At 49.2% G+C, this 26,912-nt stretch overlaps 1 protein-coding gene across 16 annotated transcripts in view; it reads left to right on the top strand.

The window, feature by feature from the left end:
* Positions 1-26,912, top strand: part of EPB41L1 (erythrocyte membrane protein band 4.1 like 1) — a 128,033-nt gene that overhangs the window by 65,221 nt on the left and 35,900 nt on the right. For all 16 annotated transcript variants that reach the window (XM_032605253.1, XM_032605252.1, XM_032605264.1 and 13 more), the window contains 10 exons: positions 6,938-7,128; positions 8,009-8,173; positions 10,101-10,205; positions 10,812-10,854; positions 14,189-14,264; positions 19,690-19,908; positions 22,242-22,329; positions 22,868-23,020; positions 24,267-24,364; positions 24,633-24,808. In XM_032605253.1, coding sequence (XP_032461144.1) covers positions 6,938-7,128; positions 8,009-8,173; positions 10,101-10,205; positions 10,812-10,854; positions 14,189-14,264; positions 19,690-19,908; positions 22,242-22,329; positions 22,868-23,020; positions 24,267-24,364; positions 24,633-24,808 — 1,314 coding nt within the window. The remainder of the gene's footprint in view (positions 1-6,937; positions 7,129-8,008; positions 8,174-10,100; positions 10,206-10,811; positions 10,855-14,188; positions 14,265-19,689; positions 19,909-22,241; positions 22,330-22,867; positions 23,021-24,266; positions 24,365-24,632; positions 24,809-26,912) is intronic.

Here is a 26,912-nt window from a genome sequence, read left to right as displayed (position 1 = left end):
TGTCTTTAGCGTGACTGTAACTTTTGTGTTTCAAAGTCCTTTTGTTCTCTGAAACATCCTTGCTCCACACAGCCCTGCTCTGAAGTGGGAGGACAGGAGCTCTCATCCTTATTTGACAAATGGGGAAACTGATGCTCAGAAAGGGGAAGTGACTCACCCAAGGCCCATCAGATAGGAAGTGGCAGAACTGAAACAAGAAATTCCTGATTTTGAATTCAGCTCTTCCAAGTGTATTTGCCTTTCAATCTTGGGAAGTTTTTTCTTAGCCAGCTTCACCCCTGGGAGAAATTATTCAGCACGAACCCCCTGAGGCTGCTGAAATGTCCTGCTGAGGCTGCTGAAATGTCCTGCAGTGGGACGGACTTTGGAGCCAGAGAGACTTGGCACACCTTATGACGTTGGACGTAGACCTCTTTGGGTCTCTGTGTCCTCATCAGTAAAATCAGGAGGAAAATAATCAGGAGTTTGGATGGAAAAGTCAGCTGCGTAAGGTCTGATAAGTTGTCAGGACAGGCTGGCTGGCTGGTAGCCAGAAAGGCTCCCGAGGTGAATGCAGCCCAGGTCTCTAGACTTGTGTCATTGGTGTCCCATCCACCCATCACCCATGTGTTTTTCCATTTATCCATCTACCCATCCCTCTGACTCCAGACTCCCTGGGTTTGAATTCTGACACTATTTACTGGCTGCGTGATCTTGGGCAAGTTACTTCACTTCTCAGTGCTTTAGTTTCTTCTTTTGTAAAATGGAGATATTAAGAGTACCTATTATAAGTTATTATGAAGATTAAATGAGTTAATTGATGTAACCTGCTTAGATCAGTGCCTGGTAAATAGCAAACTCTATAAATGTTAGCTTTATTGTTGTTATTTATTAAGAACTGCGCTAAGCCCTGGGGAAAATGGCAAATGAGACAGATAAATTTTTTTTTTTTTTTTTTTTGGGCCACGCTGCACAGCTTGTGGGATCTTAGTTCCCTGACCAGAGATCAAACTCAGGCCTCCTGCAGTGGAAGCGCAGAGTCCTAACCACTGGACCGCCAGGGAATTCCTGAGACAGATAAATTTTTGTCTTTGTGGAGTTTATATTCTAGAGGAGTTTATATTCTAGAGGAGGAATAGAAACAAATAAGTAAGTCAGTCAATCAGTATAAGTTCCGTTTGTGAACTTATGAAAAAACCAAACCTGGCATGCTTGCTTCATGGGAACAGAGTTTTCTGTTTGAGGGGCGATGAAATAGGTGGTAGTGGTTGTTGTACAACATTGTGAATGTAATTAATGCCCCTGAATTGTTACACTTAATAGTGGTTAAAATGGCAAAAACAAAATAAAGCAAAACCGAAAAACCAGCTATAACCAAAAAGAAAATAGAAGGAGGGACCCACTTTAGACAGAGTGGTCAAGGAGCACATAGATTGAGATCTGAAAGGTGAGAGATGTCAAGAGACAGGGGACAAGTCCGCTGTCCCTGCAGAGGGACCATTAAGGGCAACCCCAAGACGGGGCAAGCCTGGCGTGGCTGAGGTGCAGACAGAAAGCCAGTGTGACACCGTCATCACAGTGATGGTGGCAATAGGGGTGGGGAAGTAGTGGGAGCTGAAGCAGGGGCTGTGTGCAGGGACCCGGAGCTTTGATAAAGAATTTCTGTTTTATTTTTATGGGAGGTCATTGGAGGTTTTAAAGAGGGCATCCAGTGGAGGTTTGAAGAAATCCTTGTGGCTGCTCTGTGGAGAATAAAACCTAAGAGGGCCCGAGTGGCTACAGGGAGGCCATGGAAGAGGTAGGGCAGCCATGCAGGCAGGAACTGAGAGTGGCTTGGACCTGGACGGAAGTGGGGATGGAGAAAAAGAACAAATCCAATTTACTGGGCTCAGAGATGCTGAGTCATGCGAACCCTGGTGGGACAGCCTGATGTATAAACCGGTCGATTCATTTTTACTGAGAGGTACAGCTGCAGGCCAAGTGGATATTGCCTGGGCAAGGACACCCTCCCCCTTCAGGCCACCGAGATGGAAAGCCACAGCGTCTGAAGGCTGCTTAGTGACCCCGGAAGGCAAACCCGGGGATCCAGCCAGTGGTTGCAATGTTGAAGAGCATCAGAGGCTGACAGCCTGCTGAGCTGGCCCCAGAGGGGGCCAGGCAAGCATGCTGGGCCTCACTGGGCCCCTCTCTTCCAGACAGGGCTGGCGCAGGCACTGTCAGAATTTACCTCTCTGGCTGACCTTTCCCTTTTCTAATCCTGTGCATTTGGGTTTTCATATGTTAGTGTCATCAGTTAGGCTTTGCCGGCCTCTGTCTCCCTCTATGCATCTGTTATGGGTGGGCACTTCTTTTTTGTTTGTTTTTTTTCTGGCCGCACCATGCGGCATGTGAGATCTGAGTTCCCCGACCAGGGATTCAACCCGTGCCCCCTGCGGTGGAAGCATGGAGTCTTGCCACTGGACCACCAAGGAAGTCCCTGGGTGGCCACTTCTAAACTGCTTCCCAGACCACTCCCCACTCTGGCTTCCCATTACTGCTTGTAATTCTGGACCCTCTCAGGGTTGTTTTATTGGGTGCCGTCTTTATGTTATTTTCCTGAATCTCCATCACCCCCCTGAGAGGGAGGGAAGACTATCTCTGTTTTATAGGTGAGGTGACCTAGGCTCAGAGGAGTGAAGTCACTTGCCCAAGGTCCCAGAGTGAGCTAGTGGTGGAGCCGGGATCCGTGTCTAGGTCTGACTGACCTGGGTCTGCCCCCCTGCCTTGCTGCCCTGCATGGAGGGGTCCATGAGATGACTGTGTATGGGGTCCCTGATGCTGGGCCTGGCCCACAGTGGCTCAGCAACGGGAGTCTTGCCCTTTCCAGCAGAGTAACACTTCTGACTCTTGCAAGGCTGCCAGCCCCCATCCCCCCACCGCACTCCTTCCCTTCTCCCTGACTCCAGCCTGTCCCTCCTGCCAGGCTGGGTGGAGCTCACCTTTCTAGGCTTCTTGTTCCAAGGAGTCAGGATGTCAAGGCTCCTCCCTGTCCTCCGCACAGCCCTACTTATTCCCACATCTGGGCGTTTGCCCGCGTAGTGACTCAGCCCAAATGCCCTCCCTGCCGTCTCCTGTCTAGATTCTCCCTTTTTTCAAAACCTAACTCCCTCACCCTGCACTCCCTACCCTCTAAGTCTTCTTTGGGAACTCCAGGCCATACTCCTGATCACCAGGTCCCAGAATCTTCTAGAGACTGAAATGTACACTGGCAAATCTAAGTCACATCCTGGGTGAGTATCCTCCTCCCGTGTTGCGATGAGCTCCACAGGAACCAGCACATGTCCCTCTGGGTCCCCTAAGGTGCCTGGCCGGCTTGGCTGCGCAGCGGGCTCCATCAGTCTGTGCTCACCTGGGCCTGGGCAGAACTGTGCCCACGTGACTGGCTGTGGTAGAAGCCAAGGCCAGGTTCTTGGCTCGCTTTCTGTGCCCCAGTGAGAGAACCATGCCGTTATCCCTGGACTTGTGAGATACAGAAGGATCTCATCATAGGTTTAAAAAATAATAATATGATTTTTCTTTTTAATTCATAACTTTTTTTAGAATTTAAACAGATTTTGTTTATCTCTTTCTCATCCTGTCATACCAGGCCATGTGCATTGGAAAAATTTATTTTTTAACTTCTAGTTTTTTTAAATCATTCAAGAAATCTCCAAGTATAGTAGAAAAAAATGAGAACTACAGTTAAACAGAAAGAAGAAAAAAATGATTTGTAGACCTGCCTTCTAGAAGCAACCATAGTTAATATACTTGGCTGAAATTTCTGGAACTGTATGTGTGCATTAATCAAAATAGGGTCAATCTGTACAAACTGTTGTGTATCATGCTTTTTCACTCTGGTGAAAATTTTCCATGATTCCATGATTTTTAAAAATATATATATATATTTATTTATTTGGCTGCATCGGGTCTTAGCTGCAGCACACGGGATATTTCGTTGCAGCACGTGGGCTTCTCTCTAGTTGTGGCGCACGGGCTCCAGAGCTCATGGGCTCAGCAGTTGGGACACACAGGCTTTCCAGTTGTGGCGTGTGGGCTCTGCAGGGCGCAGGCTTTGTCGCCCTGCAGCATGTGGGATCTTAGTTCCCCAACCAGGTATTGAACCCACGTCCCCTTCGTTGGAAGGTGGATTCTTAACCACTGGACCACCAGGGAAGTCCCTTCCGTGATATATATATATATATATTTTTTAATTAATTAATTAATTAATTTTTGGCTGCGTTGGGTCTTTGTTGCTGTGCGTGGGCTTTCTCTAGTTGCAGCGAGAGGGGCTACTCTTCGTTGCGGTGCACGAGCTTCTCATTGTGGTGGCTTCTCTTGTTGCGGAGCATGGGCTCTAGGCGCTCGGGTTTCAGTAGTTGCGGTACATGGGCTCAGTAGTTGTGGCTCGCAGGCTCTAGAGCGCAGGCTCAGTAGTTGTGGCGCACGGGCTTAGTTGCTCCGCGGCACGTGGGATCTTCCTGGACCAGGGCTCAAACCCTGCATTGACAGGCGGATTCTTAACCACTGTTCCACCAGGGAAGTCCCACTCAAGCCTCTTTTGCTCTCTGCGTCTCACCTGTAAAAGAAGAGGAGAAGACTAATTATCTCAGAAGGCTTCCAGCTCCTTTCCTCTGAGGTTCTCCCAGCACCAGGCAGTCATGCCAGCAGCCTCTGCTGGAGACCTGGGTGGTGAAAGACTGGGATATTTATTTAAGATTACTCTCCTGGCTATTTCCAAGATGATGCAGGCCCAGGGAAGGTTCAGAGAGTATGGGCTGAAATCAGACTGAGGCAGAGGTGGGAGTAGATGCGCTGGGCTCCCTGGACCCATGAGGGGCATGTGGATTCTGCTTCTCCCAGCACAAAACATACAGATTAGTCTATGGGTTCTGTTTTGTTTTGTTTTTTTTTTGAAGCAAAATTAAGCCAGCATTTATTTTAAGGGCTCTTCCCTGTAGGCCTTATCTAGCATTATGGCTGATATCCCCCAGTGAGGGCTTAGAAGAAATCCAGAGCCAGGCAGATATGTCTCAGTTTGACACCGTGAGGCTGTGAGCCCCGCTGAGCAGCTCTTCTTGCTTTGAGCTCTGGCACAGAGTCAGCACTTAGTGTCATATAAGCAACAGAGAGCCTTTATTTAACTATGGCTTTAAATTATACCCTTAAAGCCCGGGGTAATGACGTGAGTGGAAAGCATTTTTGGGTGGGGTTGAGGCAATGTGGACCAAGACCTTCCCTTCCTCCTCATCTTCTTAACGGCGGCATCTGTAACAACAGATCCTCTCATTTGTGCTATGAGCTCCAGTTTACAAAGTGTTCCACTCATTATCCACGATGTGGGAATTGAGGATGCTCGTGTCCTCTCTAGGGCCCTAGAGATGTTGGGTGGCTGAGTGGGGTGCTCAGGGCCCCTGACTTTCTGTCCAGTGCCCCTTGCTTTGGGTGGGGCTGGTGGCCCCTGGAAGGCAGGGGGAGAAACTGAAGAATAAAAAGGAAAGGTGGGGCTGGGGCTTGGAGCATGTGCACAGCCCAGGGTGAATCCTGTGTCTGTCTGTCTAACTGCCCATCCAAGGCCCCATGGTGGGTGGGGTGAGGGAGGGACCTGCCAAGTCTCATCTGGATCTTTCTCATTTAGTATGATGGATTCGGAGGAAGGCTTTAGACTCAGGGGTGCGGGTTCCTGCTCATTTCTCTGTTACCCGGTTTTAGCTCCAAATTTTTTTTTTTTGAGAGGTTTGTTTTGATCAATGGGGGTCAGAAATGGGTGCTTTTGCCTTCCTAAAAACAAACAAACAAACAAACAACATGGGTTAAAAAAATATAGATGTATTTTTAAAATTATACAAGTAATTCCAAAGTGTATGAAGTAAAAAATGAAGCTCCCTCTCTTATCCCACCCTCTCTCTTTTTCCTCTATCCACTTCTGAATTATTAACCTCTCTTAACAGTTTGGTTATCCTTTCAGATCTTTTACTACATGTGTACAAACACAAAGATGTATTGTTGAGGTTATTGGTATTTTTTTTAATATAAAAATGGGGCCATGCCATTCTTTCTTTCTCTCTCTTTCTTTCTTTCTCTCGCTCCTTTTCTCTCTTTGCAATTTGCTTATTCCAAAGAGCAGCTGGGCAACAGGTCCTTGATTCTCTGAAATCTCCTCACTTCCTGCTCTGAGGGGGAAATGATAAGAATAGTCAGTTGCAGAGATAATTTCTAAGTCCCTCGCTTTTTGGATGAGTCCTAGTGAGACCAACCGACTGCCCATTTGTGGCAGATGTGGAGCCCGAGTCCAGTTCGCCTGACTTTGACATCATCAGGGCTATGCGTTTTTTAAGAGTACCTTCCTGCATTATCCCTTTAAGTACATCCTGACAACATCCCTGTGAAGTCAGGGGGCAGGAATTATTGAGGCTTGGGGCATGAAGAGCCTTGTCCGATGTCAGGGCTGGAAAGGCCAGGAGCACAGGGCTCTTTGGGTTGAGTTCCATTTATCCCACATTGATTGAGGGGCTACCGTGTGCCAGGTGCTATAGTGGGAGAGACAGCCTGGCCAAGGGCCTGCCTGGAGGTGGTCACTGACTGTCCCTGGTGCTCTTGGCAGAGTGGGGCCCCCTGGAGAGACTCTCCTCACCCTTAGGAAGGGCCCTGATTCCAGACCTGGGCCAAGAGCTTGGAGTCCCTGAGGAGCTATATGGCACAAGGGTGGGTGGGGGTCTGTGACCTCGGCTGTTGCCACCGAGTCCTCACTTCTCATGACTCTGTCCCCATCCTCACTTCCTCTGTCTCTCCCTCCCTCCCTCCTCCTTCTCTCTGTGGCTCTTTGTCCGTTTGTCTCCATCTGTCTCTCTCCACGTGTGGTTCCTGTGCCCCTCACACCGTTCTGTCGAACCACTGCTACCCCTCTCCCCCATCACGTGCTCTCTCCTTTGTGCCAATGCAGGCGTGCTGGTCACCATGACAACAGAGACAGGCCCAGATTCTGAGGTGAAGAAGGCTCAGGAGGAGGCCCCGCAGCAGCCTGAGGCAGCCGCAGCAGCTACTACCCCTGTGACCCCCGCAGGCCACGGCCATCCCGAGGCCAACTCCAATGAGAAGCATCCGCCCCATCAGGACGCCCGGCCTGCCGAACAGGTGTGTGCCTGAGAGCACGGGATCCCTCTTCCTGCCCAGCCAGTCCTCCAGAAGGGAGGCAACAAGGAAACTGAGATGTATTATTGACCCCTTACATGCCAAGCACTGTGCAGGGGGCATAGTGTTCATTTCTGTAATTAATTCCCTGAGACCTAAGAAGGTAACTATTGATTTCCCCATTTTACACTTGGGGAAACAGAGCCTCAGCAGGGTGAAGTGAGTTACCCAAAGTCACATTGCTATAAAGCGACAGAAGTGCAAGTCAGATCTAGATCTGATTTTGAAAATCGGTGTTCTTTCAACCTTATTTTCCTATCCCCCAAGGCTGTCCATTCTAGCGGGGCAAGCCCAGGGTGACTGCAGAGCAAAATTGATCACCCTAAAAAGAGACAGAGGACTTGGGGGTTCATCTAGCCATTGAATTCACACCTCCCCGAATTCACAGCTGGACCAGAGAGGGCAGGGACTTGGCCAAGGTCATTGAGGGTGTCAGTGACAGAGTTAGGACTAGTGGGCAGGGCTCTGACCTCCCTTCCCTCCACTAGATCAGTCCCAGCCTCATGCTAGACCCAGTGACAGACTGAGGAGGAGGAGACCATGTCCTGATCACTCATGCGCTGTTCTCGGCAGATAGGACAGCTCCCGCCTGCAGGGGAGCAGTGGACCCCTCGTATGAGCCCACCCATTGTACGCAGAAGCTCTGGCTGTCTTCCTGCACACACCCATCATTGACCGTGGTCACCTGGGGGGTCTTAGGGGGCAGTGGCTCTCATTTTGGGGTCTGTCTGAGCCCCAGCTTCATCCTTATTGCATCTCATTTGGACGCAAAGCTATGGTTTCTAGCTCGCTGACTAAACCCTTCCCTTGGTTGGACCTGTAGAGCCTAGACATGGAGGAGAAGGACTTCGGGGAGGCCGATGGCCTGTCGGAGAGGACCACGCCCAGCAAGGCCCAGAAGTCGCCCCAGAAGATTGCCAAGAAATACAAGAGTGCCGTCTGCCGAGTCACTCTGCTCGATGCCTCTGAATATGAGTGTGAGGTGGAGGTAGGGAGCATCACAGGCCCCGTCCTTGGTCCACCATCCTCAGAGCCAGGACAGGCCTCTGTGCGCATTCAGCCTGGGCCAAGCCAGAGGGCATCCACTCTTCAAGGAGGCCTGGACCGACTGCCGCGTCCTGGGGAGGTGACCCAGCCGGCCCTCCTTTGCACAGATGGTGGCACTGAGGCCCGCAGAGGGCTCTTCTCATTGCAGATAGTGTTAGGCGAGGCACAGGGCTGGTGCCAGGAATCAGGGTGGCTGTACCTCGGCAAGGAGTCACCATTTCAGGGCTGATCTGTAGCCTGGTAGGACCTGGGCTCTTTCATCTCACCCAGCAGACGCTGAGGTTTCAACCAGAATCATTTTCATGTATATAATGGGTGTGGAGAACGCTTCTCCCTGTGAAGTACCCTATCCAGGGCACCAGGACAAACTGGTCACTCGAGGCTTCCATGGGGAGGCGTCCCCCAGGCATAGGGAGGTGGCCCATTGGAAGGACCCTCCCCCCCAGGCTGTGGAGACACCCTGTGGCATGGCTCTGGCCCACAGTGGGTGGCTGAGCAGACACCTCCTCTCTGGGGTCAGCCCTCCTGGTCCCACATGTAGCATCTCCCTTTCCTGTACAGGCTGGAACTCCCACCCGAATTCTGAGCTCTCACTTGCCCCCTTCGAGGTCCTGCCGCGGTCCAGGCACCATTCCTGGCCCATCCACGTGTATGGAAGAGTCCAGAGGGTGGCTTTACTGCTGAGAGTTACAGGACCCACCTTCCTTTCTCCCCTGATCCCTGGTCTTAAGGGACCGACTTCTGAGGCCTGGGAGGCTAGCTCTGTCGTCTTTGCCGGGTTGGGTTTTTTTTTTGTTTTTTGTTTTTTTTTAATGTTTATTTCTTCCATAGAAAGGTTGCAGGGTGGACATCTGGCCTACTCCTGGGCAAAACAAAGGGATATCTTCTCCCTCTTTCCTCCTGCCCATGGTGGCCCCAAGGTGCTGTTTCAGCTCCCCTAGAAGAGTGTAAGGGTTTGGCCGAGGCCACTCTCTCTGAAGCTCTCCTCCAGGCTCAGGAATCCCTTGGTTTCCCAGCTGCTCCCCACATTCAGGCCTGGTGCCAGTCCCCAGTGACCTAGCCAGACCTTGCGGGGACCTCACCCGCTCCCTGGAGTCCGCTGCCTCTTTGGGTAGTGACTGCTTCATGCGCCCCCTGCCCCGTGATCCCTTTATCGATGCTCATCCTCACCCCTGTGGGTTTGGGGTACCCAGCCAGGTTCTGGGCTTTGTCCTTCTGAATCCTCAGGCCCAGATGGTGTTCAGAGAGGTACCACGCCTTGCTGATGGGAGTTGAGGGGAGAAGGTGGCTCGAACAGTGCTGCTTGCAGCTGAGGCTGACTTAGGCTCTGTGAGCCCCTGTGGAACCTCACTTGCTGCCTGGGTAGAGGTGATGCTCCCTTAGTGTAAGGGGAGGGGCCAGGGGAGGACAGTCACGCTGTGACCCTGAGTCCCAGGCCCTCCCCTCCTCCCCTGCCCATGTCCCTCACATGTCAGGTGGCTTGTCTCTTCCTCTCACACTCAAAACTCAGACTTTTGGTTTTCTGCTCCTTGGGTCCAACTTAGCCTGTTTCTCCTAATCACTGTACAGGAAGGAAAAATCAGTCACTCCCCCACCCCACTCTAGCTTTCCCCCAAGCAGGTCTGAGCTCTAGGAGGGCCCCAGCAGGGCTTGGAAGAAGGCAGTTGATGGGCTAGGCATTCGTGTCCCCCCAGGATTCCTTAGGACTTGGAGAGGAGAGCCAGGTGGGTGGCAGGAGTGCTGAGATCCTCCCCAGATGCTGGAAACCTCTTGCAGGTTTTCAGGTCGTCCTGGTGGAGCCTGGGGCATCTCCCCGCCCCATGCTGAGGTGCGTTCCGGCCTCACGGCAGCTCTGCTCTTCTCTTCAGAAACACGGCCGGGGCCAGGTGCTGTTTGACCTGGTCTGTGAGCACCTCAACCTCCTGGAGAAGGACTACTTTGGCCTGACCTTCTGTGATGCCGACAGCCAGAAGGTGCCTGGACTGGGGAGTGGGGCTGACTGGAAGGCCTGCCCTGGGTGGTGGTGGGGTCTCTTCCCTTAGGCCCCCATTGGCCTGGCCACATCCCATGGCTTCCATCAGTCCTCAGATCTTCATTAGGTACCTTCTGTCTGCACGCCTCCAGGGTTCAGCCTGCCCTGTCCATCCTCAGTTCTCTGTCTCCCCTGTGCCCCTTCCTTGGGGGCCTGCAAGTCAGCCCCAGATGGGTATCTGGAGAGCCGTGGCATGGCTTCCTGTGGGAGCTGAGGCACTCACCCCCAGCCCCTCTTCCCCACCCTTGGGAAACTCCTGCCCGAGTTTCCTTCTTCCCACCAATCCCACTGCAGCTGCATTACCCGTTCACCGTGCTGCCTCCAAGCACTGCCAGGCCCAGGGCCCGGGGTCCCAAACCCTGAGTGAAGCCAGGCCTCATTCCCTTACCTCCCAGTCCCCTGGGGAAAGGACCCAGACAGCTCAGCCAGAGAAGGGTGTTCCCAGCTGAGGGGCTGTTGGCAGGGCATTTCGGGACGTTTCTCTCTCCTAGCCCTACCCAAGTCCCCTCCTCCATCTCCCTCTAATGAACTCTATCTTCTCCTACAGAACTGGCTGGACCCCTCCAAGGAAATCAAGAAGCAGATCCGGAGTGAGTGACTTGCTGTGGTTGGAACTGGTAGTGGAAGGTGGAGGGGGGGCTCCAGGCCTTGAGGGCCCTAGGTGCGCTGCTCCTTCCTCCTTTGGGAAGTGCGTTCGGACCCGTGAGTTCGTTTGCTGTGTGTGGCACATCTTGGGGAAGGCAGGGTATTGTTTTAGAGATGAGGAGCCTGAGGCCTGGACAAGAGGAGTCACCCAGCAGGTTAGCAGAGGGATCACAGCTGCCTTCAGGACGTCAGCCCTAGAAGGGACCTGCAGAGTCATCTAGGGCAAGGGGACAGACCGATGGCCTCAAAACAGCCACCCTTCTGTCCAGGGCCAGTGCAGGCTTTGGTGATCAGTGACCTTTGACTCAGCTCAGAATCCTTGTCCCCACAGTACTCTAGGCCACTGCCAACTGAGAGGAGTGAATGTGTCCTGTGTTTAATGATGGGTGACTGAGGCCCAGAAAGAGGCAGGTGTTTACCCAAGATCACAGAGTGAGGTATGGGCCACGCCAGGTCTTGAGCCCTGGCCCCCTGGCACCATCCTGCACTCTTTTCAAGGCCTGGGTCAAAGACAGATGAGCAAGCCAAAAACCTGTCTTTTCTGGCCCAGAGGAAAAAAGGCATGTTGGGAGGGAGGCGGGGCAGCCTTCAAACGCCAGAAGGGGGAGGTAGGTGGCCTCAGCCAGGGGGCATGCGGTGAGTGGGGACTTGGAGCCTAGAGGCAGTGATGCCTCCACTGGGGGCTCCTCCCCTTGGCTGTGCTTGGGCTTCCTGGTCCCCTGGCTGGAAAGCTAGAGCCAAGCCTGTTGCTGTGACAGCAGGCAGCTGGGCCTAGGGATGCCAGCTGACTATGCAGGAGGGGGCTTGAGGGATGCTTCTTGTAGCCTCCTGTAAGTTGGAGATAAAGAGGCAGGCTCATGGACAGAGCCCCCCTCTCTGGGGCCAACAGGGTCCTAGGCCTGGCCTTTATGCTGTCCCCAGGAACCCCAGCCCAGCTGGGAGGCCTGGCTCTCATGCCTGAAAGAATCAGAACACACACAGTGGCTGAGAGTGTTTGAGAAGGACCAGGACCTTAGAAAAGAGAAGCTGCTGACAGAATCTTTGGGTCTCGACTCCCTCCCCAGGGCAAGAAGTGATCCCCTCGGGTTATGAAGGAGCAGGGCTTCCTCCTTTATTTAGTAAAGCCACAGTCTCTGTTCCTACCCCTGCAGTCTCCACCCACTCACCCCAGTTCTGGCTTCTGGGGCCCCCACAGAGCAATTTTTTACCCACTTTCTTGATTTGTGACAACTCCAACCTTCTGAAGGTGGCACCTGAGTCCTTGTGTCCTGGCCTTCGGAGTTGGGTATATTTCCTCCCAAATCTCAGGGCCCATCACCTAGGGCACTGGGGGCAATTCCTCCACCTCTCTGGATTCCCGCATCTCCCTAGCAAGTGGATTAGTGGTTACTGCCTCACTAGGTGGGGATGAAGGTTCAGTGATGTGAGTGTGGACAACAGCCAGCACATAGTAGGTGCTTCACGTAGTAGGAGGCAATCTGGTGTGATGGTTAAAAGGACAGATGCGGGAAGTAGACTGCGTGGATTTGAATCCTGACTCCATCACTGCTTCTCGTGTTATTTAATTGCTCTGTGCCCCATCATCTGTAAAGTGGGGGTAACCCTTATCTTTAGGGTTGTTGTGAGGATTAAATGAGTTATTAGGTGTTCAACACCTAAAAGGTGCCTGCCCATAGTAACACCCAGTTTATATTAGCCATTATTATTATTATTAATTATTACCATTATTCTCTCGCTCTCTTTTTTTCTTGGCTGTGCTGTGCGGCTTGTGAGATCTCAGCTCCCCGGGATTGAAGCGGGGTCATGGCGGTGAAAGCCCGGAATCCTAACAACTAGGCCACCAGGGAACTCCCCCATTATTATTCTTGAGACAGGGATTGTTTCCCCTTGAGGCTGCTGTTTCCAAGGAGTCAGCTGCAGTCAGGAGCCTAGGTTGTGGAGTCAGGTGATCAGAGGCTAGACCTGTTTTCTATCGCTGACTAGCTGGGTGATCCTGGGAGAATGACTTAACCTCTCAAAACCTTCATCTATTAAAAGGAAAGTCTACCTCAGGATCACTATAAAGATTAAATTCCAAAAACACGTGTAAAGTTCTTAGCAAGCCAAGCGACCAGCACTTAGTAAGTGTTGGAGACATGACAGCTGTAGGGTGAAGATGGTGATGCCTGCAGGGATAGGATGGTAGTGATGGCATGGCCTCCAGCCCTTCATGTTCACAGCCCTGCCCTGGATGGGCCTCTCTTTCTCACTTTGTCAGAGGTCCCTTTAGAGCATGAAGCCCAAAATGTCCCAGGGGTGGTCTGACCATTGTTCTGGATTATGGCCTTTCGTCAAGGCCTCCTCCCTCCCCCCTCTTCTTAAGTGGTCATCCCTCTTCTTGGTTTGCAGAGCTTGTTTCCAGCTGAAACCGCAGCGTTTATTTTTCTCTACCTTGTAAATGTGTACCATTGATCTTTCATATCTAAACTTGGAGGTTAACATTTATCCCTGTGAAATGTTCTTTGTTACTTTTAGCCCATTATATTTGCTTTGGGGTCTTGTTTATAATCCAATTCTGCCATCTGAGATGGAGTCACCATTATATAGGGCAGAGTTTTGCAACATGTTTTCCGAGAAACTTTAATCTGGAAGGATGCCCTGTGACACATAGATGCAACAGGTCAGATGGATTCTGGGAACTCTTGAATGCATGTCCCCCTTCAAGAGGTGCAATGCACGGTAGCAGAGTGAGGGCTCTGAGAAGTCCAAAGTTAGGAAACCTGTTTAATGTGGTATTTTCTAGATTAATTATCTTCCCATTAATGTCCTGGGGCACAGACTTTGGTGTAGAGGGAAGAGCATGGGCTCTGGATCCAGGTGGCCTGGGCCTGAACCTCAGCATTGCCACTTCCTAGCTTGTGACCTTGGACTGGCCACTTTACTGCCTGGGCCTCACCGTCCTCATTTACAAAATGGGGATAATCATTATCAAGGACTTACGTACAGGGACGTTGTGAGGTTTAATGAAGCAATGTTTGTAAAGTAATTAACAGCATGTCTGGCATGCACCATTGTTTTCTTTCTTTCTACCTTCCTTCCCACTGCTAGTTCACAAGTCTGTTAATCTGGCCCTCAGTCTCCTCATCTGTCAAGTGGGGATAATGTGCCAGCCTCTCTTTTTGGATTGTCCTAAGACGATTGTTATGGGAAGACTGAAAAATTGCCCATGGCATGGTGCATCTGGGCCACCCACGGGTGAGATGGGGCCTCTCTGATCTCTCCCCCATCTTCTCCTCTCAGGCAGCCCCTGGAATTTTGCCTTCACAGTCAAGTTCTACCCCCCTGACCCTGCCCAGCTGACAGAAGACATCACAAGGTGAGGGCTGGGGAGGGGTGGTGGTGGAGGGGGATGGACACAGAGCCCTGGGAGACACAAGGTGGTATATGGTTACATGATGGCTGGTGCAAACCCAGATGCCTACTGAGGCCGGGCAGACAGCATCAACAAGGGAAGCCAACTCAGTGCAAGAGAAAGTGATGCAAACAGAGTGGTCAATGGCAACTGACCCTTGACTTCAGAGGGGGAGGTGTCACAGGGAACAGTGGGGCTCAGTGTGAATTCAAGAGGACAGATGCCGCTTAAACAGTTGCTGTTCTGCTCGGGCAGTCACTGCCATGTGGGAATCAGGCCTGATAGTTGGAGTGAAGCTAGAGATTTGAGAGTAAAAACCGCACTTTTTAAATATTGGCAACTAATTTGAACTCTTAAAAAGCATGGTGTGTGCCATCTCTGGGTAGGATAAAGCAGACATGTCTGAAGGCCGATGTGCTGGCTGGACCGCCAGGTTTTAACTTTGGGGATAGGAGGGATTAGAACACAGATGCCTTTGCAAGTGGGAGTTTGGTCCTGTGTGCTACTCTGTGCACATGGCAGCCGTGTGGGAGTCAAATGAGGCATGTGACCACCCCAGGGAGGCAAGCCCAGGCTGCTGGGGTGAACGTGGATTGTAGGTGCAGGCCTTGTGCCTCAGTGCCAGTAGATAACAAGGCTTAAAGATTAGAAGGGGGTGCAAAGCATCTCAGGATGAGAGCTTCCATGGGGCTCATCCTGCCTCTGAAATCCAAAACAGGGAGGGGCCTTTCTCTTTATCTAAGCCCCTTCCAAAGAGATAGTCTTACTTTACAATATCCTGGGGCTGTGTCATCCTTATGCCGGGCGGCCCTAAACACCCACCAACCGTAGGATGTGGCTTGGAGTTATTCCTACAGCAGGAGAGGGAGCTACTAAGCCATCCTCTGTCTCCTATTGGGTCCCTCCTTAATCTCTGCCATTTACCAGGCAATGGGCCAAGGTCAAGATACGACTCTGGCCTTGGGAGATAAAACAGATATCCCTGGAATAGATCAGACCTGAGGCCTTGGCCTCATTAGCCCCGCTCTAATCCCTGAGGGTCAGCTTGGGGCCAAGGTGGCAGCAGCAGGGTCTAAACTTCATTCCCTAAAGGGCTGAGAGCTTTAGACTAATACAGCCCCCATCCCCTGGTCTTGCCCACTGGTGCCTCTCCTCTTTGTGCTGGTCCCTGGACATTGGGCCTCTAGGGACACCAGGAGGGAAGTTAGCCCTGCCCGGTGTGGCTGGCCTCAGAGGATGGGGTGGTAGTAGCAGCTGATTTAGTCAAAAATATTTAGAACCCAAATAAACTGGTCAGAATGACAAAGTGACTGAAATGAAAGACTGATCAGTGTGTTTGGTAATGATTTCTGAATTTGGAGACTTTTGAATGATATGCTTATAAGCCCACACTCGATGCCTGTAATGTTTGAGCAGCTGCTGGCTCTGAGCCTCTGCCGTGGCTCTGAGCACACACTGAGGCCATATGTATTGTACTTTTGGCCAGAGCTTCAGTTCTGACTGCAAAATAATGTCGTGGAGCAGTAAAAACTATACTAAGTAAAAGCCACTTAAAAGGAAAAGAAACAAGTCATTGGAAAAAAAATGGTGAAACATAGCAAAGTGGGCAAGGAGGTATTGTAGGCTGAGCATGAACTGGAATATTTTAAAAAATTACACAGTAACTTAAAAAGGAATAAAAAGTGCTTTGTAATGGTTCTAAAAGTTGTAAAATCATCCAAGTGTGCATGAAAGTTATAAAAAATATCATGGCCTAGTGGTTGGAAATGTTTCTTTTAAACCAGTTTGGACAATTCATTTAGAGCTGGAGCCAAATAAAAAAGTTTTGAGAAAACATTGGCAAACAGGTTAGTCCAGACAGTGGAATATGGTGCAGAAGTTAAAATGAATAAAGGGGTCACGTGTGCTGACATGGGAAGGGCTCTAAGGCACATAGTTGGGAGTGAAAAATCATGCTGTGTGGTCAGATATAGCGTTTGGTAACATTTACATGGTAAAAACACCCATGAACCAAAACTACATGTATTTTAAAAAATTTATTTTATTGAAGTATAGTTGATTTACAATGTTGTGTTAATTTCTGCTGTACAGAAAATGATTCAGTTATATATACATATATACATATTCTTTTTCATATTCTTTTCCATTATGGTTTATTATAGGATATTGAGTATTGTTCCCTGTGCTATACAGTAGGACCTTGTTGTTTATCCATTCTATATGCAATAGTTTGCAACTGCTGATCCCAAACTCCCATTCCATCCCTCCCCCACCCCCTCTCCCCTTTGGCAACCGCAAGTCTGTTTTCTATGTCTGTGAGTCTGTTTCTGTTTCATAGATAAGCTCATTTGTGTCATATTTTAGATTCCACATGTAAGTGATATCATGTGGTATTTGTCTTTCTGTTTCTGATTTACTTCACTTAGTATGATAATCTCTAGTTGCATCCATGTTGCTGTAAATGGCAATATTTCATTCTTTTTATGGCTGAGCAATATTCCATTGTATATATGTACCACATCTTCTTTATCCACTCATCTGTCAATGGACAGTTAGATTGCTTCCATGTCTTGGCTAATGTAAGTAGTGCTGCTGTGAACCTAGGGGTGCATGTATCTTTTCTAATTACAGTTTTTTTCTGGATATATGCCCAGGAGTGGGATTGCTGGATCATATGGCAACTGTATTTTTAGTTTTTTGAGGAACTTCCGTACTGTTTTCCATAGTGGCTGCACCAATTTACATTCCCACCAACAGTGTAGGAGGGTTCCCTTTCTGCCACACCCTCTCCAGCATTTGTTATTTGCAGACTTTTTAATGATGGCCATTCTGACCGGTGTGAGGTGGTACCTCATTGTAGTATTGATTTGCATTTGTCTAATATTTACCAATGATGAGCATCTTTTCATGTGCCTATTTGCCATCTATATGTCATTTTGGAGAAATGTCTATTTAGGTCTTCTGCCCATTTTTTGATTGGGTTGTTTTGTTTTTTTTTGTTATTGAGTTGTTATGAACTGTTTGTGTATTTTGGAAATTAAGCCCTTGTTGGTTACATCATTTGCAAATATTTTCTCCCAGTCCGTATGTTGTCTTTTTGTTTTGTTTATGGTTTCCTTTGCTGTGCAAAAGCTTGTAAGTTTGTTTAGGTTCCATTTGTTTACTTTTGATTTTATTTCTATTGCCTTGGGATACTGACCTAAGAAAATGTTGGTACGATTTATGTCAGAATGTTTTGCTATGTTCACTTCTAGAAATTGTATGGTGTCCTGTCTTATATTTAAGTCTTTAAGCCATTTTGAGTTTATTTTTGTGTATGGTGTGAGGGTGTGTTCTAACTTCATTGGTTTACATGCAGCTGTCCAACTTTCCCAACACCACTTGCTGAAGAGACTGTCTTTTCCCCATTGCATGTTCTTGCCTCCTTTGTCGAAGATTAATTGACCATAGGTGTGTGGGTGTATTTCTGGGCTCTCTATTCTGTTCCATTGATCCATATGTCTGTTTTTGTGCCAATATCATGCTGTTTTGATTACTGTAGCTTTGTAGTATTGTCTGAAATCTGGGAGGGTTATGCCTCCTGCTTTGTTCTTTTCAAAAAAAAAATTTTTTTTAATTTATTTATTTTTGACTGCATTGAGTCTTCATTGCACTGTGCGGGCTTCCCATTGCAGTGTCTTCTCTTGTTGCAGAGCACGGGTGGGCTTCAGTAGTTGTGGCTCATGGGCTATAGAGTGTAGGCTCAGTAGTTGTGGCGCATGGGCTTAGTTGCTCCGCAGCAGGTGGGATCTCCCCAGACCAGGGCTCTAACCCATGTCCCCTGCACTGGCAGGTGGATTCTTAACCCCTACCCCACCAGGGAAGTCCCTCCTGCTTTGTTCTTTTTCCTCAGGATTACTTTGGCAATTCTGGGTCTTTTATGGTTCCATATAAATTTTAGGATTATTTATTCTAGTTCTGTGAAAAATGTCATGGGTAATTTGATAGGGATTGCATTAAATCTGTAGATTGTTTTGGGTAGTATGGCCATTTTAACAATGTTAATTCTTCCAATACAAGAGCATGGGATATCTTTCCATTTCTTTGAATCATCTTCAGTTTCCTTTATTAATGTTTTATAGTTCTCAGCATATAAGTCTTTTACCTCCTTGGTCAGGTTTATTCCTAAGTATTTTATTTTATTTTTGATGTTATTTTAAAAGGGATTTTTTTCAGCAATAATAGAGCTCCTGCACGTAGAGGATTGGTAACTTGTTCCATGGTGGCAAGAAAGAAGTCTTTTTTTTTTCTTGCTGTATAATGTTTCAGTTTTAAGAAATTTGAAGCACTTGGATGCATTCAGAAATTAAAAATAAAAATCATAGATTAAAAAAATAAATAAAAGGGTTTTTTTTTTACATTTCCTTTCTGATATTTTATTGTTAAGTGTAAAGAAATGCAGCCAATTTCTGTATGTCAACCTTGTATCCTGCTGTCTTGCTGAATTCATTTGTCAGTTCTAGCAGTTTTTGTGTGGCGTCTCTAGGGCTTTCTATATGTAATATCATGTCGTCTGCATATAATGACAGTTTTACCTCTTCCCTACCAATTTGGATACCTTTTATTTCTTTTTCCTGACTGATTGCTGTAGCAAGGACTTGAAATACTATGTTGAATAGAAGTGATGAGAGTGGGTATCCTTGTCTTGTTCTAGATTTTAGAGAGAAGGCTTTCAGCTTTCACTGTTGAGTATTATATTGGCTATGGGTTTGCCATAAGTAGCTTTTATTATGTTGAGATATGTTCCCTCTATACGCAGTTTCATAAGAGTTTTTATCATGAATCGATGTTGAATTTTATCAGCTGCTTTTTCTACATCCATGGAGATGATCATGTGAAAACCACATGCATTTCTATATGTCCATGGAGGAAAAAGGTCTAAACACCACAGGGATAACAGCAGTGACCTCTGGGGGAGGGAGTTAGGACCGAGAATGGACATCAAGAAGAAATTTAGAATTATCTCTAAAGTTTACATTTTTCCCACAATAAGAGTATATTAATAGTATAATTAAAACTACATCACATTTTAAAAAAATGGTTAAACCAGCAAAGCAGTCCTAATTTAGCTTGAAAATGAGTTAGAAATCGAAAATGTTCCTATAGTAGGAAAAATCCTTCAAACTTAGAAATGAACAAAAATGCTTAACGTTGCACGAAATGTTACATAACCATCTTCTAGGATACACCCAAAGTATTAACACACGACATGCCAGTGTCTGGGAACATTTCTCTTCTGCTGCGCTGAGCGTTGATCAGTTGGTGCTGACGGATCGGTGGGCAGTTGTGCTTGGGGGAATCTAGGGAGGGAGTGGCCCCCGTGCCCATGCCAGCTCTCCCCTATGTCCAGATACTACCTGTGCCTGCAGCTGCGGGCGGACATCATCACAGGCCGCCTGCCCTGCTCCTTCGTCACGCATGCCCTGCTGGGCTCCTATGCCGTGCAGGCTGAGCTAGGTGACTATGATGCTGAGGAACATGTGGGCAACTATGTCAGCGAGCTCCGCTTCGCCCCTAACCAGACCCGGGAGCTGGAAGAAAGGATCATGGAGTTGCACAAGACGTACAGGTGAGAGGGCCTCCGCCCAGGCCTCCCCTTGCTCCTCCTTGCCCTGTTGGCCAGCACCTTCCTGGCTAGGCCACAGGATCGTATGCTGTAAGTACCCCACCTGGCTCTGCCGTTGACGTGAGGTGTGTCTGAGAGCACATCATCTCATCAGATGGGAATGATGGTAACTTGCTATGTGACCTTAAATGACTGCTTGGAACTTCAGGTTCTTAAGCTCTTGTACTGGTATGGTAATTCCCTGTCCTTGGCCTCTGAGAATCGGTCTCTTTAACTGCCAATTGGAGATGATAATAATGATTGTGTGTCCCTGGTTAAGTGTCCTGATGTCTCCGGGCATAAAGTTCAAAAGTTTACATTCTAAAGCCAGACTGTCTGGTTCACCTTTTGGCTTTGTCTGTTTCTAACCAGAGGATCCCGGGCTGGTCATTTCACTTGCCTGTGCTTTAGTTTCCTCATTTGTTTAATGGGGGCACTAATAAAACCTATGCTGTAGGGTCCTGGAGGGGCTAAATGGTGCATATTAGAGACACACTGCATGGTGGCTATTATTGTTGCTCTGTTATTTGAGGAGTTGAGTAGTTGATTGTGCAGTGGAAAGCAGCTTGTGCCAGGAGTTAGAAGATAGTTAACTAGTTGTGTGATTATGGGCTGGGTATTTAACCCATCAGCCCCATCTGTTACCTGTATTTGTAAGGACTTAGATTATCAGTGTTTCTCAACTACTGGTATTCGGGGCAGGAGAATTCACTGTGCAGGATGTTTGGCATCCCTGGGCCCCAGGCATTAAATGCCCATAACACCCCGTCAGTCATTGTAACAACCGAAATGCATCCCCCATTTCCAAATCCCTGCCGTGAGGGTGATACCCGCTCCCTGAGGGGACCCTTGGAACTAAATGATCCTTTTAAGCTGGAAGTACTTTGGATTCTAAGTCCAGGCTTGTCAGGGGAACCCAATGTGATAAATGACGTGGAAGTGCATTGTAAACTGTAAAGTGCTGTGCATGTGGGAGGGGGTATGGTGATATTATCACATTGCTAATAAGGATGGAGGGAATGAGGAGGGTTGCGTCCTGGGGAGAGAGGCCATCTGGAGAGAGGCCCAGGTCCAGAGGTGGAGGGATCATGTACGTGGGGAAGAAAGCCTGCTGGGGTGTGATGGGACACGAGGTCTGGGTGGCAAATGTGTCTCTCAGAGACTTGCACACCAACTCTGATTGGCTAGTAACGGCTGCTGTTGTATTGTGTTGAGCAGGTTACTGAAACCGTGCAGCCGGTTAGCAGTGTCTGCCTGGGTTCTTTGTCATCCCTGTTGTAGGCAGCAAGGTGTGTTAGGGATTTGCAAGAGTCCTAATAATTCAGAGGGGGAAGTTCAGATCAATATGGGCTGGAGAAATCCTAACGGCCATCCCTTCAGCTGTAACAGCTCTTTTGACATAAAGCAGATTGACTTCCAGTGTCCAGGTATTCTGCACAAAAGCTCCCCGAGGTAGACAGAGCACAGGAAACTGAGGCTATGAGACAGATGTAAACAAAGTGGCTGGGAACATGAACCATGGAGCCACATTGTCTGGATTCAAATCCTGACTTTGCTACTTAATAGCTGTGTGCCCTTAGGCAAGTTATTCAACCTCTCTGTGCCATAGTTTCCTCATCTATAAAGTGGGAATAGTGATATCTACCTTATAGTCCTGTTATGAGGATTCAAATGAATTAATACATGTAAAGTGCTTGGAACAGTAACCAGCATGTAGTACTCAATACATGTTACTCAGTAAATGCTGTGAGAGTATACAGTTTCCTGGCAGCCAAAGCCAAGAAGGAACTTGATGAATTATGTAACTCTTCTTTTCAGAAAGGAGAGAGATTCCTCCTTTCCTCAAGGGCGATTAAGTGGTTTCTGATACAAAATTCTGCGAAAAATAGCCTTTATGGGTAATAATTTAGGAGCCCCTGGGTGATAATGGTAAGCAATGTCATCCACAGTGGTTTCACTGTCGTGAAGAAACAGAATTTATGGCTCCCATTTAATCCAGTGGCAGAATGAGGCAAAAATCTGGACTCCCGGCTGAGGCCTTGGACGCTTCCTGGAGAAAATAAGGCTGGACCTGAGCTTTGGCAGGAGATGAGAGTTCAGCGGACTGAAGCGGGGGCTAGGGGTGCACTGTCCGGCACTGAGAGCAGAGGTGAGGGACTGGGGAGGCCCAGCCACACTCCTGCTCCAGAATGCTTGCCTTCCTGGAATCACAGGCTCTGATCACCATCATCTTCGGCTGGCAGGGCTCAGGCCTTGGTCCTTCCACTGGCCACCAGCGACCACTTTCTTTCCCTTAGGGGCATGACCCCAGGAGAAGCAGAAATCCACTTCCTAGAGAACGCCAAGAAGCTTTCTATGTACGGAGTAGACCTGCACCATGCCAAGGTATTGCTGGGTGCCAGGGTTCCCCTAGGTTCTGGGGGATGCTTCTGAGGAACTACCAGGGTCTTCTGGAGGGCTTGGTGTGCCAGACTCTGTGCTAGCTCCAACCTGAAGCCTTTTCTCTTCTCATTTCTCATAACTTGACCTTCCATAACCCTTTATTTCCCCATGACCCTTATTATTTTCTCCTTGTATTATATTTATTTATGAATCTGTCTGTGCCACCGCTAGATTGAGAGCTTCATGAGGGAAAGACATAGGCCTTAACTTATTTCTGTATCCTGAGCATATAGCATACGACCTGGTATGCATAGGTACCCCTAACTGTTTGCTGGGTGAATGAATGATTGAGTGATGGATAGAGAAAATGATTGAACAAGTGAGTGGGTGAATAAAGGACAAAATGAATGAACAAATGGCTCCGTGAGGGATTAGTCAGTGGGGCTCCAGCATGGATGCTCAAACCCTGCTCCTGAGGGCTCATTACAAGCAGAGCTCAGAATGGGGTTTCGGGGTCACTCCACGGTCCCTTCTCACACAGGACTCTGAGGGCATCGACATCATGTTAGGAGTCTGTGCCAATGGCCTGCTCATCTACCGGGACCGGCTGAGGATCAACCGCTTCGCCTGGCCCAAGATTCTCAAGATCTCCTACAAGAGGAGTAACTTCTACATCAAGATCCGGCCTGGGGAGGTGAGCCTGCCTTGGGAATCCCTTCTTCACCAGGATCAGCTAAAGTGAAGGGGACCCCGGCAGCTGGGCCTGGGTTTTTTCCTACCCAGGATACATGGATGGAGATGCTGGGTGCTGGGTAGGGAGACAGTCCTCTTTTGCTGGGGCTCTCTACGTAGACTTTGCACTTTAGGTATGTGCCTGCACACACACACACACACACACACACGGGAGTATACGCATAAAGAAAACCACATATATTCAGGTTATACAGATCAGGGAATGTTATGTCCATGTCCCTGATTTGCTTACTTGTGGTACTCATACGAAGATACACACAGACACACGACTACACACACATGCAAACATGAATATGCCCACCCTCCACATCCCGCCCATCACAAAGTCCGCTTGGTTCTACCTCTAGAATAAATACGAGCCCGTCTGCTTCTGTCCCTCTGTCCACTGCACCAGCCACCGTCTCTCCCCTCCATCCCTACACTGTCCTTCTCACTGGTCTCCCGGCCTCCACTGCCACTCCAGGCCATTTTCCTCGTAGCTGCTGGAGAGAGCTTAGAAGTCCCTTGCATCAGTTCATGTCAAACCCACCCCACTCCCACTCCTCACTTGAACCTTCTGAGAGCTCTCCTTAGCTCTTGGACTCAAGTCCTAACTCTGTCTGGCCACCTGCCTCTCCCACATGCCTCTGCCCCGCCGCCCCACGCCCACGGGCACTCCAGCCCCTTCACCCTTCTCTGAGATCCTTGGATAAGCAAACTCTTTCCTGCCCGAGCCCTTTGCATTTGTTGTTCCCTCCACCTGAAATCCTCTGCCCCACCTTCTCACATAGCTTTGGTTCCTTTCCCATCCTCCAGTTCTCTGCTCAGAGATCCCCTGTGTAGAGGGCGTTCCCTGATCACCCTTTCTAAAGTAGTGCGCCTGTGTAGGCATTCCCTGTCACATCACACATCTCTGTCCATTCCTTTGTGCCCTTATCAGTATCTGAGATGAGCTTGTTTACCCATTTATCATCCCCCCAGCCCCGCCCCGCCAAGAATCTTCTGTCTTGGTCACCCTGGTGTCTCTGTTGCTTAGCTCTGGATCTGTCACAGAGTAAGGGCTTAATCCATCTGATTGATTAAATGAATGAATGAATGAACGAACAGGCCAGAGTCATACAGGCCTGAGAAAGAGGTTCAGAAAGGATGGACTGGTGGTGAGAGTGGGCCCAGGCCTTGCTTCTGACCCACCCTCCCTGGTTTTGCAGTATGAGCAGTTTGAGAGCACGATTGGCTTTAAGCTCCCAAATCACCGGTCGGCCAAGAGACTGTGGAAGGTCTGCATTGAGCACCATACGTTCTTCCGGTGAGCCTACCCCTGGGGTGTGGTAACAGGGGCTGAGGCCGAGGCTGTGAGTGGATGTGGGTGACGGCTGTGTTTCGTCAGTAGGAGGAGTGAGTAGGGACTCTAGGAAAGCCCTCCTCCTCCTCTTTCCCCAAGTCTCTCACCTTCTGGACCACTTAGAGTTGTCGTAGGTGGTGGGACAGCGGGACGGAAGGCCAGCTGTGGTCCAGCCTTGGGCCTGGCGTTGCGCGTCTGATCCTCTCTCCTTGCCTCCATCCCTCCCCTGCAGGCTGGTGTCCCCTGAGCCCCCACCCAAGGGCTTCCTGGTGATGGGCTCCAAATTTCGGTATAGTGGGAGGACCCAGGCACAGACCCGCCAGGCCAGCGCCCTCATCGACCGGCCCGCGCCCTTCTTTGAGCGTTCCTCCAGCAAACGGTACACCATGTCCCGCAGTCTTGACGGAGGTATGTCCCACGCTGGAGGTGGCGGGGAGAGTGGCGTGCAGAGGGGGGTGGGGGCATGCCGGGTCCTGTAGAATGAGCATTGGAGGCGGTGAACACATCACAGTTGATTTGCACCAGGCATGGTGGCCCCAGAGCACTGCTGCATCTGGGGACTCTCAGTGGGTTAGTCTAGCCTACGGTACCACTTCTGCTGGAATGTGACACTGACACTCTGGGCTTCTCACAACTTCCCTGAGTTGCGGCCTTTTGGGGTCCCAGGTTCAGCCATATGGTTTTCTGGGCCCCCTTCCCAAGAAGCTTAGCGGTTCACAGCCTGTCACCATTCTGGAATGGTATATTGTAACTGCAGTGTGGAGCTGGTGATGCCTTACTGGAGGCGAAGGAGTTGTACCCAATCATTTTTTTGGTTCCACTCGGCTCTGGGCTGATTGACATCTAACTGCATGGCAGTCTCCACTGCCCCCGTTTCTCTTGAGTTGATAGGTGCCTTGACTTTTTTTTTTTTTTTGGTACGCGGGCCTCTCACTGTTGTGGCCTCTCCCGCTGAGGAGCACAGGCTCCGGATGCGCAGGCTCAGCGGCCATGGCTCACGGGCCCAGCCGCTCTGCGGCATGTGGGATCCTCCCGGACTGGGGCATGAACCCACGTCCCCTGCATCAGCAGGCGGACTCTCAACCACTGTGCCACCAGGGAAGCCCGGTGCCCTGACTATTAATGAGAATTGGCCGTACATTGCCCTGTATCAAGCAGACCAGGGCTTCTCAAAGTGTGGCATCAGAATCAGCTGTGAGCTTGTAAACATGAGAAGTCCCAGGCCTTTACCTAATCCTACTAAATCAGCACCCTTTAGGGCCCAGAACTCTCCCAGGATATGCTCACAAGTTTATAGGAGAGGGTCAGAAGCCACATGGGGCATTGGGGGTTAGGCAGAGTTAGGTCTCAGCCTTGACACTCACCAGTTGCTCCATGGATGCAGGAGGTGGTCCATAAATATTTGAATGAAAGGATGGGAGGCCTTGAGCAGCTTAACTCCCCTGGGCCTATTTCTTCTTCTGCAAAATGAATAATACCTACTTCATTGTGTTATAGGGAGAACTAAACAAGTAATACCTCTACCACACCCAAAACAGTTCATGGCACATAGTAGGACCTTAATAAATTGTAGGACCACTAATAAATTATTGCTTTTAGGTCTGTAGGGGGTAGCTTGAAGGTAGGAGATGGGGACTTTGGTGGGGGACCAGCAGATGCTCCCAGAACATATTGGAGCTGGCCTCCAGGCAAGGCAACAAATATTTCCTTAGTGTTAGATGTGTGCCAGGCCTTGTGTTAGGTCCTGGGTACGGTTTTGAGTATAAGTGTGGCCCTTTCCTTTGAGGAGCTCACAGAATAGTAGGTTTGTCAGCGTTCAACATGATTCAGCTGGTGGGAGAAGTATGTACAGAATACAGAGCAGCCCTGTGCAGAGAGGGTGACAACTGGACTAGAGTCTTGAAGGATGCTTAGGAGTTTGCCAGGTGATCAGGAGGGTGATATGTTTCCAGTAGTATGGAGGTGAGTCCCGCCCCAGGACTCCCTGGCCGTGTTCGGAGGACGTGCAGTTTTGCAAGGGTCCATTTGGGGCTCAGGAAGCTCCCTATTCTCCTTGAGTAGGTACAGTGCTGAGAGCTGAGATTTAAGCAAAGGGAAAAGAGGGCTGTGCTGTCCTTCTGTCCTCCCCTGCAGCTCCCATTACCATGCTGGGGGCTGAATGAAACCCAGATTGTTCAGAGCAGCAAAGATTGGCCCAGAACTGGTGAAGTTCATTATCTAGGAAGCCCGGACTCTAAGCCAGGAGGCCTGGGTCCTTGTCCTGATTCACTGAAAGGTTACCAGTGGGACCTTTCTCCTTTCAAGGTCTCAATTTATCCTCTTTAAAGTGGGGATAGTAATTCCCATCCTAGCCAGCAACACAGAGTATTATGTGGATCTAATGAAATAATGTGCATAAATGGGCAGTTTGTCAAGTGATATATATGAATAAAAGGGATAATTATTCTTTAAAAAAAAATCTATGCCAATCCTGAGGATGATCTGTGCTCTGATGATTTTAATGCAGTATTTT

The sequence above is a fragment of the Phocoena sinus genome, chromosome 15 (genome assembly GCF_008692025.1).
Source record: "Phocoena sinus isolate mPhoSin1 chromosome 15, mPhoSin1.pri, whole genome shotgun sequence".
NCBI lineage: Eukaryota > Metazoa > Chordata > Mammalia > Artiodactyla > Phocoenidae > Phocoena > Phocoena sinus.
Note: the sequence above shows the minus strand (reverse complement) of the source record. Positions and strands in the feature narration are given on the sequence as shown.